Source organism: Zeugodacus cucurbitae, chromosome 3 (genome assembly GCF_028554725.1).
Source record: "Zeugodacus cucurbitae isolate PBARC_wt_2022May chromosome 3, idZeuCucr1.2, whole genome shotgun sequence".
In the NCBI taxonomy this organism is placed as follows: Eukaryota; Metazoa; Arthropoda; class Insecta; order Diptera; family Tephritidae; genus Zeugodacus; species Zeugodacus cucurbitae.
This window is the reverse complement of record NC_071668.1, coordinates 34,339,272-34,357,212: the sequence shown is the minus strand read 5'-3', so window position 1 is coordinate 34,357,212 and position 17,941 is coordinate 34,339,272. Positions and strand designations below refer to the sequence as shown.

The following is a 17,941-nucleotide window of genomic DNA, read 5'->3' as shown; positions in this document are numbered from 1 at the left end:
GATATTTCGTGAACAATATTATTTAGAACCTTTAAGGAATAAAAAATTATTAGTAACATATTAACATAATTGTAGGGGATACTTCTTAGATAAATTGTTTAATTATTACATCTTTAACATTAAATATATTTTACGATTGCTTTGTACAACATTTACGATTGCTTTGTACAACACATAACAACATAAACTTTTTTTCCTGGTTTTGTTTTTTTATTCAAAATATGCATTTTCCTCATGTAGAGACCAAGGTGGTAATCTGGTAACCGATGTCCAGGGCATACTAGGATTATGGAGGGAACACTTCTCCGACCTGCTGAATGGCAGTGAGAGTACAACACCAGGAGATTGCGAACCCGATCCCCCAATCGATGACGATGGAACAGATGTTCCATTACCCGACCATGAAGAAATTCGAATAGCAATTACCCGCTTGAAGAACAACAAAGCAGCGGGGCCGATAGATTATAGGCAGAACTATTCAAATACGGCGGCGAAGAACTGATAAGGTGCATGCATCAGCTTCTTTGCAGAATATGGTCGGAAGAAAGCATGCCTGACGATTGGAATCTCAGTGTGCTCTGCCCAATCCATAAAAAGGGAGATCCCACAATCTGCGCCAATTACCGTGGGATCAGCCTCCTAAATATCGCATACAAGGTTCTATCGAGCGTACTGTGTGAAAGACTAGAGCCCACCGTCAACAAACTGAACTGGTCAGGAGGTGAATGAGGACAAGACGAAATATCTCCTGTCATCAAACAAACAGTCGGCGCATTCGCGTCTTGGCTCCCACGTCACTGTTGACAGTCATAACTTCGAGGTCGTAGATAATTTCGTATACCTGGGAACCAGCATCAACAACACGAACAATGTCAGCCTCGAAATCCAGCGCAGAATAGCTCTTGCCAACAGGTGCTACTTTGGACTGAGTAGGCAATTGAACAGTAAAGTCCTCTCTCGACGAACCAAAATCAAACTCTACAAGTCGCTTATCATTCCCGTCCTGCTTTACGGTGCAGAAGCTTGGACGATGTCAACATCAGATGAGACGATACTAGGAGTTTTCGAGAGGAAAATTTTGCGCAAGATTTATGGTCTACACATGATCCCATCCTCCTCAGAAGAATGGCAACGGCAAATACCGCAGACGATGGAACGATGAGCTGTACGAGTTATACGACGACATTGACATAGTTCAGCGAATAAAAAGACAGCGGCTACGCTGGCTAGGTCATGTTGTCCGAATGGACGAAAACACTCCAGCCCTGAAAGTGTTCGATGCAGTACCCACCGGAGGAAGCCGAGGAAGGGGAAGGCCTCCACTCCGTTGGAGGGACCAGGTGGAGAGCGACCTGGTTACACTTGGGATCTCCAACTGGCGCCGAACTGCGAAGGAGAGAGAGAGGTGGCACACTATCGTCGATTCGGCTATAACCGGCTAAACGGTTGCAACGCCAATCACATACATACATACATGCATTTTCAGGATTCAATAACAAGCGTATATGCAATACATAAATTAAGTGAAGATAAATGTCCATCTAATTAATAAGTTCTCCGTTTGTATTAAAAAAATAAAACATGGAGGGATGTGTTAAGTTTGGTCACAGCTTATCGTTTTATACTCCGGCAGTTTGTTGAATAAAAAAACATTTGGCAGTATTGGCAAATCGTTATACCTAATATTGTTTGCTTAAGAATCAACGTACGGCATTTCACGAAATTGATTGAAAATATTCTTTAAGGTTAATCACTCAAGTTCCGAACATTTTATACTCTTGTAATTTATTTATTGGATGGAGTCATATGTAGAAGTTCACGTAAGTGAGGAAAGTTTCTGACTGTCATTCACTTGGGAGTGGCCAGGAACGATTCTTTTACATGTGGCTCAAGCAGTTCACGACTTCCGGTCTTAGACCAAGTATCCTCTGGGTAGCCAACAGACATCGAAAGACTAAAGCCCACCGTCAACAAACTGATTGGACCTTAACAGTGTGGCTTTAGACCTGGAAAATCGACAACTGACCAGATATTCACCATGCGCCAAATCTGGTTTCGACAGCACGAAAAGGAGCTGCCTTTTCGCCGCGATGTCTGAATTTGGTATCCCCGCAAAACTAATACGACTGTGTAAGTTAACGTTGAGCAACACCAAAAGCTCCGTCATGATTGGGAAGGACCTCTCCGAGCCGTTCGATACCAAACGAGTTTTCAGATAAGGTGACTCACTATAGTGCGACTTCTTTAACTTGATGCTGGAAAAAAATTATAAGAGCTGCAGAGCTAATTAGAGAAGGTACAGTCTTCTACAAGAGTGTTGAGCTCCTGGCGTACGCCGATGATATTGATGTCAACCGCGCCGTTAGTTCTGCTTTTTCCCGCCTGGATAAGGAAGCGAAGCGAATGGATCTGGAGGTGAATGAGGACAAGACGAAATATCTCCTGTCACCAAACAAACAATCAGCGTACTCGCGTCTTGGCTCACACGCCACAGTTGACAGCCATAACTTTGAAGTAGTAGATAGTTTCGTATATCTGGGAACCAGCATCAACAACACGAACAATGTCAGCCTCGAAATCCAGCGCAGAATCACTCTTGCCAACAGGTGCTACTTTGGACTGAGTAGGCAATTGAACAGTAAAGTCCTCTCTCGACGAACCAAAATCAAACTCTACAAGGCGCTTATCATTCCCGTCCTGCTTTATAGTGCAGAAGCTTGGACGATGTCAACATCAGATGAGACGACACTAGGAGTTTTCGAGAGGAAAATTATGCGCAAGATTTAATGTCCTCAGAACATTGGCAACGGCGAATACCGCAGACGATGGAACGATGAGTTGTACGAGCTATATTACGACATTGACATAGTACAGCGAATAAAAAGACAGCGGCTACGCTGGCTAGGTCATGTTGTCCGAATGGACGAAAACACTCCAGCCCTGAAAGTGTTCGATGCAGTACCCACCGGAGGAAGCCGAGGAAGGGGAAGGCCTCCACTCCGTTGGAGGGACCAGGTGGAGAGCGACCTGGTTACATTTGGGATCTCCAACGGGCGCCGAACTGCGAAGGAGAGAGAGAAATGGCGCACTATCGTCGATTCGGCTATAACCGGCTAAACGGTTGCAACGCCAATCACTCACACATATATAATCAAGTACTAAAGCCAATTTGGGCCTATGGAGCTCAACTAGTCTTTCAGCCCTTCCAAAATAAAGTACTAAGAAGTATAGTTAATGCTCCTTGGTATATTAGATCTGCTGACCTTCACCGTGATCTTGGTGTGAATTCAGTTGTAAACGAAATAACCAATATTTGAAAGACTCACGAAATGAGGCTTAGACAGCATGTAAATGAAGAGGCATCCAGACTCATCGGAACTGCTGAACGAGAAAACCGACTTAAACAAAAAAATACGGATTTTGCATACTGTACATATGTAAAGAGGCTGAAAGCCAAAGTGATGCAACCGTACAAGAAATACTAAATCAAGTATTACATAACCAAAAAATTAAAAACAAATAAAGAAGGGATAAGTACGAATATGAGAGAGCGCAAACATTGCGTGGCTAATGCGCAAAAAGCGCAAATTCTGCAGCGAAGAAAATGTAGTTGCAGAGGCGAAATTCAATTAATCGCTCCATTGTCATTAAAGTTATAATTTGTATATATTTTTATGATTCTTATTTAATACAAATTGAATTTTTTTTTTGTAAAATTTAATAAAATACCCGATTTTTATTTTCACTCATCTCTAAGTTCATAAAAGAAAAGTGTTGATGAGCCGGTATAACAGCAGCTGTGCAAAGTTGCCAGAAAATTCTGCATTACAGAAAAAACCCTTAGCTATTCATATTATCTTAAAACATCCACAAACACACTGGACAAAAAATTCAGAAGGGGAGAGGGGGAGGGGGGAACACAACTAAAACTTTAACTAAATATAATAAAGACCAGTACAAAATCGACGAAAAAAGGCAAAGAAAATCATTAATTAAAAACAAAAAAACATTGAATCCGCAGCGAATTCGATTCCAATACGATAAAGATTTTCGATATAAATGTTCATGCAGTAATTGATTCCGTCGATAAACTGCTTTACCACAAAGTGAGAATGTAAAACTGTTTATTCGACCTTTGTCGACAAATGTGACCTTTAACTATTGTGTTCCAAACAAATATTTAATTCGCCTGAGGCTCTTTGAGAAAATTCTTTCGCTATTTCGAGAGGGCAACTTTATATCGTTTTTAAGCATTTTTAATTTATTTTTGTTAGTCTGATTTTGTCTCTTGTTTTTAAAATACCCATTTAATACATAATTTAGTCCGTCATCAGTAATTATTTATTATACATAAGAACTTCCAAATGAGATTTCGATTCAATAATTTCATAATTATCGACATCTATTAGCCGCGAAATGTATTTTTTCGAGTCGGTGAGTTCAGTGTGATCGTCAATTTTATTTTTGATACGGTTTCAATGATTCCCACGTAAAATTTTTCGATCGAATGGAACCATTTTTCAGTCGAAAAGGATTCAATGATTAGGCCCATTATTTAGTGATAAATTATTTGATTTTTTGCCTATGAACGCAGCCACTGTCAATCGATGCAAGAGAATAAATGCTGGAAAGAAAACGCTGAGATTGAGTAATGGAAAAATGCCTTATTCAATATGGAAATTGTATCGAAAAGATAGAAAAATATCGCCGTCAGTTCCACCTAAACTGAATATTTTATTTAAAATGATACGAACTTTACGTACTATCTTTTTTATGTACAACACCATCTCTGAACTCGATTAGATATGACTTTACAACGACAAATAATTAATCATTACTTACATATTAATTTAGGGACATAAGTCTCCCAAATAACCAACATTTAATATAAAAAACTATTCATTGTGCTGAATTTATTTAGATTTAGAATACATTTATTTAATAAAAATATAAACTAAATTCGGTAAATATATATATAATTAGCATTTCCACCTATTTTATAGGAATCGGGCGATTTAAATAAATTTACTCCCATTCGGTTGTACCTGGTGGCTTGGATGTTAAGTCGTATAGAACTCGGGATATACCATCTAATTTTGATATTTCGTGAACAATATTATTTAGAACCTTTAAGGAATAAAAAATTATTAGTAACATATTAACATAATTGTAGGGGATACTTCTTAGATAAATTGTTTAATTATTACATCTTTAACATTAAATATATTTTACGATTGCTTTGTACAACATTTACGATTGCTTTGTACAACACATAACAACATAAACTTTTTTTCCTGGTTTTGTTTTTTTATTCAAAATATGCATTTTCCTCATGTAGAGACCAAGGTGGTAATCTGGTAACCGATGTCCAGGGCATACTAGGATTATGGAGGGAACACTTCTCCGACCTGCTGAATGGCAGTGAGAGTACAACACCAGGAGATTGCGAACCCGATCCCCCAATCGATGACGATGGAACAGATGTTCCATTACCCGACCATGAAGAAATTCGAATAGCAATTACCCGCTTGAAGAACAACAAAGCAGCGGGGCCGATAGATTATAGGCAGAACTATTCAAATACGGCGGCGAAGAACTGATAAGGTGCATGCATCAGCTTCTTTGCAGAATATGGTCGGAAGAAAGCATGCCTGACGATTGGAATCTCAGTGTGCTCTGCCCAATCCATAAAAAGGGAGATCCCACAATCTGCGCCAATTACCGTGGGATCAGCCTCCTAAATATCGCATACAAGGTTCTATCGAGCGTACTGTGTGAAAGACTAGAGCCCACCGTCAACAAACTGATTGGACCTTATCAGTGTGGCTTTAGACCTGGAAAATCGACAACTGACCAGATATTCACCATGCGCCAAATTTTGGAGAAGACCCGTGAAAAGAGGATCGACGCACACCACCTTTTTGTCGATTTTAAAGCTGCTTTCGGCAGCACGAAAAGGAGTTGCCTTTACGCCGCGATGTCTGAATTTGGTATCCCCGCAAAACTAATACGGCTGTGTAAATTGACGTTGAGCAACACCAAAAGCTCCGTCATGATTGGGAAGGACCTCTCCGAGCCGTTCGATACCAAACGAGGTTTCAGACAAGGTGACTCACTATCGTGCGACTTCTTTAACCTGATGCTGGAAAAAATTATAAGAGCTGCAGAGTTAAACCGAGAAGGTACAATCTTCTACAAGAGTGTACAGCTCCTGGCGTACGCCGATGATATTGATATCATCGGAAGCAACAACCGCGCCGTTTGTTCTGCTTTTTCCTGCATGGATAAGGAGGCGAAGCGAATGGGTCAGGAGGTGAATGAGGACAAGACGAAATATCTCCTGTCATCAAACAAACAGTCGGCGCATTCGCGTCTTGGCTCCCACGTCACTGTTGACAGTCATAACTACGAGGTCGTAGATAATTTCGTATACCTGGGAACCAGCATCAACAACACGAACAATGTCAGCCTCGAAATCCAGCGCAGAATAGCTCTTGCCAACAGGTGCTACTTTGGACTGAGTAGGCAATTGAACAGTAAAGTCCTCTCTCGACGAACCAAAATCAAACTCTACAAGTCGCTTATCATTCCCGTCCTGCTTTACTGTGCAGAAGCTTGGACGATGTCAACATCAGATGAGACGATACTAGGAGTTTTCGAGAGGAAAATTTTGCGCAAGATTTATGGTCCTCAGAAGAATGGCAACGGCAAATACCGCAGACGATGGAACGATGAGCTGTACGAGTTATACGACGACATTGACATAGTTCAGCGAATAAAAAGACAGCGGCTACGCTGGCTAGGTCATGTTGTCCGAATGGACGAAAACACTCCAGCCCTGAAAGTGTTCGATGCAGTACCCGCCGGAGGAAGCCGAGGAAGGGGAAGGCCTCCACTCCGTTGGAGAGACCAGGTGGAGAGCGACCTGGTTACACTTGGGTTACACCTGGTTACACTGGCGCCGAACTGCGAAGGAGAGAGAGAGGTGGCACACTATCGTCGATTCGGCTATAACCGGCTAAACGGTTGCAACGCCAATCACATACATACATACATGCATTTTCAGGATTCAATAACAAGCGTATATGCAATACATAAATTAAGTGAAGATAAATGTCCATCTAATTAATAAGTTCTCCGTTTGTATTAAAAAAATAAAACATGGAGGGATGCGTTAAGTTTGGTCACAGCTTATCGTTTTATACTCCGGCAGTTTGTTGAATAAAAAAACATTTGGAAGTATTGGCAAATCGTTATACCTAATATTGTTTGCTTAAGAATCAACGTACGGCATTTCACGAAATTGATTGAAAATATTGTTTAAGGTTAATCATTCAAGTGCCGAACATTTTATACTCTTGTAATTTATTTATTGGATGGAGTCATATGTAGAAGTTCACGTAAGTGAGGAAAGTTTCTGACTGTCATTCACTTGGGAGTGGCCAGGAACGATTCTTTTACATGTGGCTCAAGCAGTTCACGACTTCCGGTCTTAGACCTCGAAAGACTAAAGCCCACCGTCAACAAACTGATTGGACCTTATCAGTGTGGCTTTAGACCTGGAAAATCGACAACTGACCAGATATTCACCATGCGCCAAATCTTGGAGAAGGCCCGTGAAAAGAGGATCGACACACACCACCTTTTTGTCGATTTTAAAGCTGCTTTCGACATGACGAAAAGGAGTTGCCTTAATGCTGCGTTGTCTGAATTTGGTATCCCTGCAAATCTAATACGGCTGTGTAAACTGACGTTGAGCAACACCAAAAGCCCCATCAGGAACGGGAAAATCTCTCCGAGTCGTTCGATACAAAACGAGCCGTTTGATACAAACAGGGTGACTCAATATCGTGTGAACTCCTAAATTTTTTGCTAGAAAAAAATAACACGAGCTGCAGAGCTAAATAGGGAAGGTACATTCTTTTATAAGAGTGTGCAGCTGATGGCCGAATGGGTCTGGTGGTGAATGAGGACAAGTGGAAATATCTCCTGTCATCAAACGAACAGTCATAAGTTTGGAATTGTAGATAATTTCGTCTACTTGAAGTCCAGCATTAACAATACCAACTATGTCAGCCTCAAAACCCAACTCTTTTATAAGAGTGTGCAGCTGATGGCGTACGCTGAATGGGTCTGGTGGTGAATGAGGACAAGTGGAAATATCTCCTGTCATCAAACGAACAGTCATAAGTTTGGAATTGTAGATAATTTCGTCTACTTGAACTCCATCATTAACAATACCAACTATGTCAGCATCGAAAATCAACGCAGAATCACTCTTGCCAACAGGTGCAACTTTGGAGGAGTATACTTTTCAATTGCCTACTCACTCATTCGACGAACCAAAATCAAACTCTACAAGTCGCTCATTATTCCCGTCCTGATGTATGGCGCAGAAGCGTCCATATGAGATACGGCTTCACTTGGTATTTCCAGTTGGCGCCATAGAGCAAGAATAAGGAATGATTGACGCGCTCTGGTGACTTCTTCGGCTATAATCGTTTAAGCGGTTCCTGGTTCCAAATATTAGGTTGTCAAATATCGGCTTTTTGTCTTTTGAATTTCTATGTAGAAAACGCTACAGAGCTCGTATCTGGCACTACTATACATCTTTGAAAGGTCTTGACTTAACCTACAAAACGACGCTAAGTATGATTAGTTTGGATATTGCGTTCAACAGGTGAAAACGAGTAAATATGGAGTTCACTAACGCCGAAATTCGCGCTACTTTAAAGGTTTTCTTCGTTTAAGGCAAATCAGCTAGAGAAACGTTCCGTGAGATTAATGGTGTTTTGGGGGATAGATACTCTATCACTTCGAACTACGGAGGAATGGTTTCAATGATTCAGAGCGGGTGAAGAAGACACCATGGAGAAGCCAACCGGCGGAAGACCTATGACGACGAATACCGTTCAAATCATGGAAAACATCGAGTTAGACCGGCATATGTCATCTCGTGACATCGCCCAGGAGATAGGAGTTAGTCACCAAACCATTTTAAACGATCTGCAGAAGGCTGGATACACTGAAAAGCTTTATGTTTTGGTGTGCATGATTCGACGTAAACAAACCTTCTCGACCGAATCAACGCCTGCGATATGCTGCTGAAACGGAACGAACTCGAACCATTTTTGAAGCGGATGGTGACTGGCGTCGAACAATGGATCACATACAACAATATCAAGCGTGGTCGTGGTCGAAGGTCGGTGAATCGTCCCAAACAGTGGCCAAGCCGGGATTTACGGACAGGAAGGTTTTTCTGTGTGTTTGGTGGGATTGGAAGGGGATCATCTACTATGAGCTGCTCAGGCGATCAGAATTGGCCAACAAGAAGGGTGTAGCTTTCCACACCCTTCTTGTTGGTGTCACACTTCGTTGATGACTCGTCAGAAGCTACGGGAGCTCGGATGGGAGGTTTTATCCCATCCCCCATATGGGGGGACTTCTACGAGGTGGTATTATGAAGTTGCCGTCAAGATGGAAACAGATTATCGAACGAAACGGCGCATATTTGAATAAAGAGCAAAAAAACTGTCTACTTCGTGCTAATGGTTGGTTTTCTAATTCACGTCTAACATATAACGAACGCCATCTTATAATCATACAGGGGAAGTCTTCATTTGCCACCTTATTCATCAAAAATATACACATAACAATGCTACGCACCCAGCATCGCCTCTTACCACATATGGTTCGGACCCGGACCCCCAAATAAAGAAGTTCATTTTAATGTTCAAGATCTGCACTAAAGCTATAAATGCCAACGCAGATTATGGCAGCACTTCCATCTTATCTTTGCAACAAAAGTACGCTCCCCAAGGTATCAAAGCAAACTTAAGGAAAATAGCTGGCAACAACAAATATAATTATGAAGAATTCGCGATATTATTAACTAGAATAGAGTCCGGCCTCTCACTGTACTCTCGAAAAATCCCACCGACTTCACAGCCCTAACTCCAACGCTTTTTTTTTAAAGGAGGGCCCATTCTGGTCACACCTGACCCAGGATTGGAGTCGCTGTCCTTATTAAACAGATGAGAAAGAATCAAAATTCTCCATCATAAATTCAGTCACCGATGTAAACTATAGCATTTGAAGGATCCCCACAAGAGGTACATTTGGAAAAACCAGAAAACAAAAAAAAAAAAACATATTAGTCATTATTTTTTGGTGGGAATGTCATTCACATGAAGTGTACTATACAAATAAATCTTATAAATACAAGTCACTTTATTAACAATATTATTACAGTGTTTAGGGATAATAGCAATAATGTGCATGCGTATTAATTATATTTTGGCATTTTAAAATATAGCAATGAATATAATGTAAAGAGTGATTTTTGTAGCTTTTTTCTTTTTGACAACACCAGTGCTATAATCGTCATAAATCGTCTCATAACGCTGTTTGGTGTGAATTAAAGGCTGGCGGCATCATCGGACCGTATTTCTTCAGAGATGATGCAAATCGCAACGTTACTGTGAATGGTAGCACTCCCGGGCAATGATGCCAAAATTTTTTGTTCAAAATGGAAGAACTTGACTTGCATGACATATGCTTTCAAGAAGACAGTGCCACACAAGACACGAAATACATGGTTCTATTGAGAGGCGAGTTTCGTGAACAGTTTATTTCATGTTTGGCGACTTTCAATTGGCAATTGATCTATGATCAAGCGATTTAACGTCTCGTATGCTAAAATTTTCATATTACCGCAGCCGCGGTCAACATTTATATGAAATAATATTCACAATTTAATTAATTTACCATACTATCGATTCAAATATACATATATTGTCTTGCAATTTTGTGTTATTTTTTATTTAAAATTTCAGATAAACTTAAAAATCACTATTTATTTCATATTTATTAAAATTTTATATGTAAAAATATGCAAACCATTTGGAAAATTTTTTTAATATAAAGTTTTCTCCACATATACTTTAAAGTCGTTTAAATTGCGAGGGTCTTCGGTTACATAAATCTCATAATATTAAACCGAGACTATAAATATTTATTTCTTACCTGGGTTGGCAATTGTACCGATCCTGGTATTACTGGTACTCCGGTCATAAAATCATTTGTTAAAAAGGGTCTTAAGACTATTGACCTGCAACAAGACGGAGTTCGATTGGTTGGATCTCTATCAAAATGCACGGGAATCAGAACAATTGGCATTTGTGAAATTATACGATGAAGTCCTGCCTGGATAATTATCTAAATTTAAAAAAACATATAATCCATGCTAAAGTTACTTATATAAATTATCAAATACTTCGTTTCCTATAGCATCAGCTTCCCTTAGTTGCTCCAAAACGTATTTATTAAGAGTAGTATGAGTAATATCGGTAATTTGATATTGCACGGGACCTCCGAACACATAGCAAACACGATTGACATTATGAAGAATACGTGGAATTAATTTTGCCAAAAATATCAAATCATTCCAATTGGGTTCTGAACTACTAGAAAGTCCTACTACGTAGCTATAAGTTCTTTTATCACCTGAAAAATAATATAATTGTAAAATGCATTTAAGATAAACTTTTTAATTTCCTTTTTGATATCACTGAAGAAACATTTGAGCACCTTTTCCATTTGAACATCGAATATATGTTATACAAGGTATATAAGTTGTAGTTTGAACAACAACTCACAGACAAAGAACGTATATATAATTACAAAAACGGTCTTTGTCGCAGAGTTGCATTTCTTTTTAAAGTGATGAAAATCCAATTAAAAATCAATGATTTTTATTTTGTATGGTAAATCGATCTTAATCAGTGTTTTAATCGAGTAGAGGAAAGGCTGAAAAGGCTATAACCGTTTACATATAGGCAAATTTGTATTTGTTGATGTATTACACATGTTTCTCTCGCTGTCGGCCATTTTCGTTTACATTTTCATTTGACATTTCTCCTCTCCTTGGCAAAATTATCAATAAAACTAGGTATAGCACCGAAAATCTAGTTGTATAAAACGATAAAACGAGATAATTTTATAATCTCGGATTATCAGGAGAGGAATTTTGTATAATAAATGTCGTTTCTTAATTACAGATTATCGAGTTAAGCTCGTAAATGGTGATAATATAATCTCGTTATATGTAAACATACTGTGACGAACATGTATGCTAGAATAAACTAGAATCAACAACGAAATCGATAACCAGATTTATCCAGACATCGATATTCGTCGTTGCCAGAATGTTCGAGTGACGATAACTTGCTAACAATCGGGTATATAAGGGCTGCCGGACTGGCAGCAAGACACAGTTCTAATTAGAGAGTTGCCGAGTAAAGTGCAAGATATTAGAAGTAAGAAGTTGTAAACTTGTACAACGAGTAATAAAGTGTTAAGTTTGTTAAATTAGAAATAAAGATAAGTGTATAACCATTAAACAGTGACTTTTATTTGACAATCCAGTGATCGAACTCAAGGTAGAGTTTAGAGTAAACGATAGATTTTGGAAATCCGTTACAATACTATTAGGATACTTTATTTTATTTTGGGGGCTATAGTTGTAGTTATACATATGTAGGGATTGTCACATAAATGTTTAAGACTAAATTCCTTTAGTTTCAAAATAATAGACTTTTTTAAAACTAATGTGTAATGCCTTTTGACCGACGACTTTTGCTTCAATAATTTCCAATGATTTCGTACCATTTCGAACAATATTTTATCAGTATATGTACGTTTCTTTAAAACTTTAATCTTAATATAAATACATACCCTGAACACCGACGGACCGCAAAGGTAAAACCGTAGCCTGAATTTTATCTATGGAGGAAATATGCTTAAGTTCCTTTTGCTCTGCTTCTGTAGTTGACCCAATTACTCGATTTATTAATGCATGATTTTTCAGCAGTTTGTTATGAAAATCTACTATAACTTTTGCTATAACCTACAAATAACAATATTGAATCGAATATTACTTTGAAAAACAAAAAAATACCTGTGTTTCTGAGAAATCTTTTTCTATATAAGGTTCTTCAGCACAAAGGATCCGGATAGCTAAGCCTGGTCCTGGAAATGGTTGTCGTTCAATTAAATCAACTGGAAGACCTAGATCTCTTCCTATGTCTCTTACTTCATCCTTGTGAAAATCGCATAAAGGCTCAACGACCCGACCAACATTGCGCAGTTGTCTTGGAATATAATTTGAAATCAGTTAAGCATCAGTTTTAATAAGAAAATATTGGACTTATTTACCTTATTAGCTCGGTATCATTATGATGAGTTTTAATGGTTTCTGCATTTTGGCTAATTGAATTTGATGCAGATTCAATCAAATCTGGTCGAAGAGTACCTTGAGCTAGTAACACTTCATCAGGCTTCAACTTCATTTCAGCTATAATATCATTGGTTATCTTCACAAATATGTCACCAATTATCTTGCGTTTTTCCTCTGGGTTAATAGTCTGAAACAACATAGGCGTTTCTACAATTGAAAACTGCCCAGGTCTTTTAATCTGTGTAGTGCCTTTTAAAAATCGATAAGCTTCTTTTTTTACTATTAGGTCAATTCCGATCTCCCTCAAAGATTTTTCAACCTTTTCACTTTCTCCTTTACGCATAAACCCTAAAAATTTAATTTTTTAGTTTTTTTGTCAATTAGTTTTTAATAAGTCTGTTACCATTGTCAATATGAACTGCAATAATTTGATTTGGATGTAAAGCCCGGCGTAACAAGGCAGCACAAACAGTCGAATCAACTCCGCCGCTAACGAGCAACTACAAAAAAAAATAATTAAAATGAATTTTATACAATAAATAAGTAAGGACTAAATTCGAATGTAACCGAATCTCGTATACTCTCGTAATTTGCATTTGTTCGTATATAAGCGATCAGATCAGCGAAAATCATTATAATAGAGGGCACTGGACCAAGGTCTACACCAATTTTGTCAATATAATAACTTCTACTTAAAAATATAGACCGATTTCACTTATTAAATTTTTGCCACAAAGTAACATTATAACCAATATTATACTTTCATTTAATTTAGCAAAAATATTTTACATATTAACCGATATATACTTAGGCTGTTCACGATAAGGTGGTTATCGGGTTATGTGGTTATGTGATTAAGTAAACAACAACAAAATGCGGTATGACAAAATAACCAACTTTGACCAACCTAGGCCCTTGATTACAGATTATGCGGTTGTTTGCTCATTTCCAGTGTTAGAAAGTCGTTGGAATTTTACTAAATGGCAGCACAAAAAATAAATAAAACTAAGCGAATGTCATTTCCACTTTGATTTTCTTATTAGAAAATCTGCTATTAACAGCTGTTTTTTGTTTACAATCGGCAAATTAAAACCGAAATAAAAAGCTTCGAAAAGCATCACAAAGCATCAAAAATCATCAAAGTAAGTAAGAATCATAAAATACAAAATAAATATACATTTTTTGTCATTTATTTATACTCCAATTTTAGTGTATACAGAAAAACGAAAGCGCCGGCGAGAAAAGGAGGTGAAAAAATGGACGGAAGCCGAAATCAAAACAGTGCTGTGCTATATGCAGGAACACCGAAACATCGAGGCGAGTTTTGACACATTAGTTATTTATTTTGATTTACTTACATCTCCTTTAATTTCAGAAACCAACAGCGAAAATCTATTATAGCAAATTGCTTGCAGTAAAAAAAATTGAATTGTAGTTTATTCAAAATTGCCGAAAAAACTCTTTTGGTGATATAGGTAAATGTACCTCCATCTCCCACACCTAAAGTTGTAGCGATTTTACGTACAGAAGCACTTTCACCCGATGAACCGGAGCAATACGATTGCGATTTGCAAATCTACAGGTATTTGTAAACTTGAATTAGTAAAATTCATATCATTAGAAAATATTTCTAGGAGATGAGCGAATTGGCATTTTCTGACGCGCAGCAGTTGTAAAAATCTTCCATCGTCAAAGCAACACAGAACATTTTCTCGCCAATGAATAGATTTCGGAACATGTAGTTCATCCCCCCGTCTACTACAGTTGATTAAAGTTATATCATCTAGCAGTTCATCTAATACTTCATCCATTGCATTGTGACACTGTTCAGGGCGCAAGATGTCTGTAAATTTTATACAAAGCATTTTTTTAACCCTTAAAATTCGGATTATATAATAATATACCTTCAATAAAGACCATTTCCTGAATAGAAGAACTTATTTTAAATTCGATTATTTTGCTTTTTAAACTTTGTTTAAACATTTTATAAGTAGGAATTTCATTGAACTAAAATTTTAAACAATGAACAGCTGTTTGTGTAAAAATAAGCAAATAACCATACATAGGATGTTCACGGAGCATAGAGGTTATTTTTAATCTAATAACCACATAACCCGATAACCACCTTACCGTGAACAGCCTAACTGTATTAAGCCCATTGGAAATTTGATTATTACTATTACACATTCAGTTAACTTTTATCTATGGTAAATTGTATGAATGATTTCAATATTTATTTAGAATTGTAAAACATTATTCAACTTGTTATACAGCCACCGAGATATAATGAAAATTTAAATCTAATTAAGATAAATATAAAGTTTCCTGTAAATGGCATTTTTCGAATTAACAAGATTGTTGCATTTTGATAAGAACCACTATCAGAAGCTACTATTTATGTCTGTATGCAATGAACTGTCCTAGAGTCATAAAATGATGACTTCGTTTTTCAAAACAAAAAGTAAACAAGGGTTAAAAAAAAAGTATATGATGCTTTTCCCTAACTGAATTAAAGCACTTTTAATATTTTTCAAAATAACCTACGTATAGGATATTGCATATTGAAATACCGAAAGGAAATTACTCCAGAAAGTTTAGTTGATAACGCTTTGATAGTTTACGAGATACAGTCACACAGATAATAGAACTTACTCCTCTTGTTGTTGTTTTTACATTTAAAAGAGTATTGTTACGTTTATTTAAAATAACAACAAAAAGTTCCATTAACCCCGCCCTTATTATGTACATATAGTACATAAAAGGTGCTTTGACGTTAAAAAATACATTTCTTAAATTTTACAAAGTTCACTAAAAAGTTTTAGGTTAAGCAACTTTCAGTATCATTTGTACATAAAATTGCGATGTTTACCGCCGATTTAAGTGATTTTTTTTGGTATTTTATTAGGGACTTTTTTTCATTCAATTGTTAAAACCATTGTGTGCGGGCCAAGTTAACAGTTTATATGGTAATAAAAAATGTTTCCGTGTTACAACCAATAGCACGAAATAATTAATTGATATGTTAATAGTCCTGTAGAAAAAATCCTGAAATTACTGCCGTAGAAATTCGAAATACTTTCGAATGTGATCACAATATTAATGTGCATTCTGAAAAAGTTCGAAAAGTTATGAAAAAGCGGGGTCGACAAAAATTCATCTTGGCTATATCCTCCGCGCGGGTGTCGCAGGGCAATGGGTGGCGCTGCCTGCACTGCTGGGGTCTCAAGCTGTCTATGGCAAGCTAAGTCACGGCAGTTCAGGCAGTCGCCATCTAGCTAAGGCTGATGTACTCCACATCCATCATCATATGTTGGAATGCTTTATATGTATCCTCATAAGGCGGTGGAGGCGTGAGTACATCAGCCATTGCCAGTGAGGTACCTGGCGGTAGGTATAAAACGCTAGGGGTAGAGATCCCCGAATACAAAAACTCAATATGGAGGACAAAAAGGAAGAACAGCGGGGTGGGATATCAGCCCAAATGTCGGTGGGAGACGAGGCTGGTACCACCGGCGGGCACAGCGACTTTTCAAGCTGTGTCGCCAGCGGCCACACCTCCACTGCAACGGGAGCAGGTTGCGGTGGTTGCAATGCTACTGCCAGACCAGCTCTGCAGCGCGCGCGTTCCGCAATCCATGAAGATTCGGACCCAGAAAGCGCTGTGGGCATAAATACTGACAAAGAAGAAGAGCTTCTTCGCTCTCCGTAGGATTCGACCGAGGGTTCCAACTCTGGCAACAAGAGAGGGCCCCCGAAGAAACCCAGCAAGGAGGGGTTAAAAGCCTAATCGAGATACAATGCGGCGGTCGGCATTTGTAACCAACTCGAAGGCAAGTCCAACCTGAGTGAAGAAGAGATGAAACGGTTGGCTTGGGCCAGAGAGGAGGTGAAAAGCGGCCGAGAGCACTTTGCCTCACGTAGTTGGTGAAGTGCCTCGAACTCAGCATTTGCTAACCGTATCGAGGAGCATATCGCTGAGAAGAGGCAACGGTCGACAGAGAGCGAACCGAAAGCGCCAACAAAGAAAAGGAAGATGAAGGACGAGGCCGAGAAGCCAAAAGTCAAGCGCGCGGACGACAATATGCAAGAGGTGAGTCCCTATTAAACTTTATATTAATAAGCAATGTAGTGATAGCAAACCGAGGGGAAGAACCTACGTATATAGGACCAACCTCGAAAAACGTCCTAGACATTACACTTTACACCAGTGTGGTACAACGGTAGAGAACTGGAGGGTGCTAAGTACACCGTCATTCTCTGACCATAGGTATATACGAGGAATGTTGGAATGAATATAAGGATCTGTTAAGAGACTACAAAAAGTTAGTGCGCAGGAGCAAACGACAGTCCTGGAAAAACTGTTGTAGCAGCTTTGAAAAAACAAACGAGGTGGCAAGACTTAGGAAACTGTTATCTAAAAGCCTTCCTTCGCCAGGCCTAATTCGCAAAAACAACGGAGAGTGGACGGAGAATTGCAGGGACTCTTTAGAGGTTCTAGTTAGCGTATACTTTCCGGGATGCAAGAACCCGGTTAACTCTACACACGATGGAAATACTGCTGTTATCCTGCCGAGTGCATAATTACGGAGGATAAAATAGAATGGGCAATCCGCTCCTTCGACTCATACAAATCGCCCGCTACGGATGGCATCTTTCCAGCCATGCTACAGAACGCACTGCAGCTGGTCGTGCCGTGGTTGCGAG

General features: G+C 38.6%; 1 protein-coding gene and 1 long non-coding RNA gene across 4 annotated transcripts in view; one reads left to right on the top strand and one right to left on the bottom strand.

Annotated features, from left to right (window-relative positions):
- Nucleotides 1-4,902: 4,902 nt before the first annotated feature.
- Nucleotides 4,903-17,941, bottom strand: part of Gmps_0 (GMP synthase [glutamine-hydrolyzing]) — an 85,903-nt gene continuing 72,864 nt past the window's right edge. For both annotated transcript variants that reach the window (XM_054227896.1, XM_054227897.1), the window contains exons 6-12: nt 13,641-13,737; nt 13,216-13,585; nt 12,959-13,151; nt 12,736-12,907; nt 11,276-11,505; nt 11,026-11,217; nt 4,903-5,127 (exon numbers count right to left, since the gene is read on the bottom strand). In XM_054227896.1, the coding sequence (XP_054083871.1) occupies nt 5,026-5,127; nt 11,026-11,217; nt 11,276-11,505; nt 12,736-12,907; nt 12,959-13,151; nt 13,216-13,585; nt 13,641-13,737 (1,356 nt within the window). In that variant the 3' untranslated portion in view covers nt 4,903-5,025. The remainder of the gene's footprint in view (nt 5,128-11,025; nt 11,218-11,275; nt 11,506-12,735; nt 12,908-12,958; nt 13,152-13,215; nt 13,586-13,640; nt 13,738-17,941) is intronic.
- Nucleotides 12,064-15,166, top strand: LOC128920510 (uncharacterized). Of its 2 annotated transcripts, XR_008470576.1 has the most exons (4): nt 12,064-12,440; nt 14,049-14,379; nt 14,448-14,819; nt 14,872-15,166. It is a non-coding gene; the product is annotated as an uncharacterized LOC128920510 (long non-coding RNA). The 2 variants fall into 2 exon arrangements; XR_008470575.1 differs by having other exon boundaries at nt 14,049-14,819.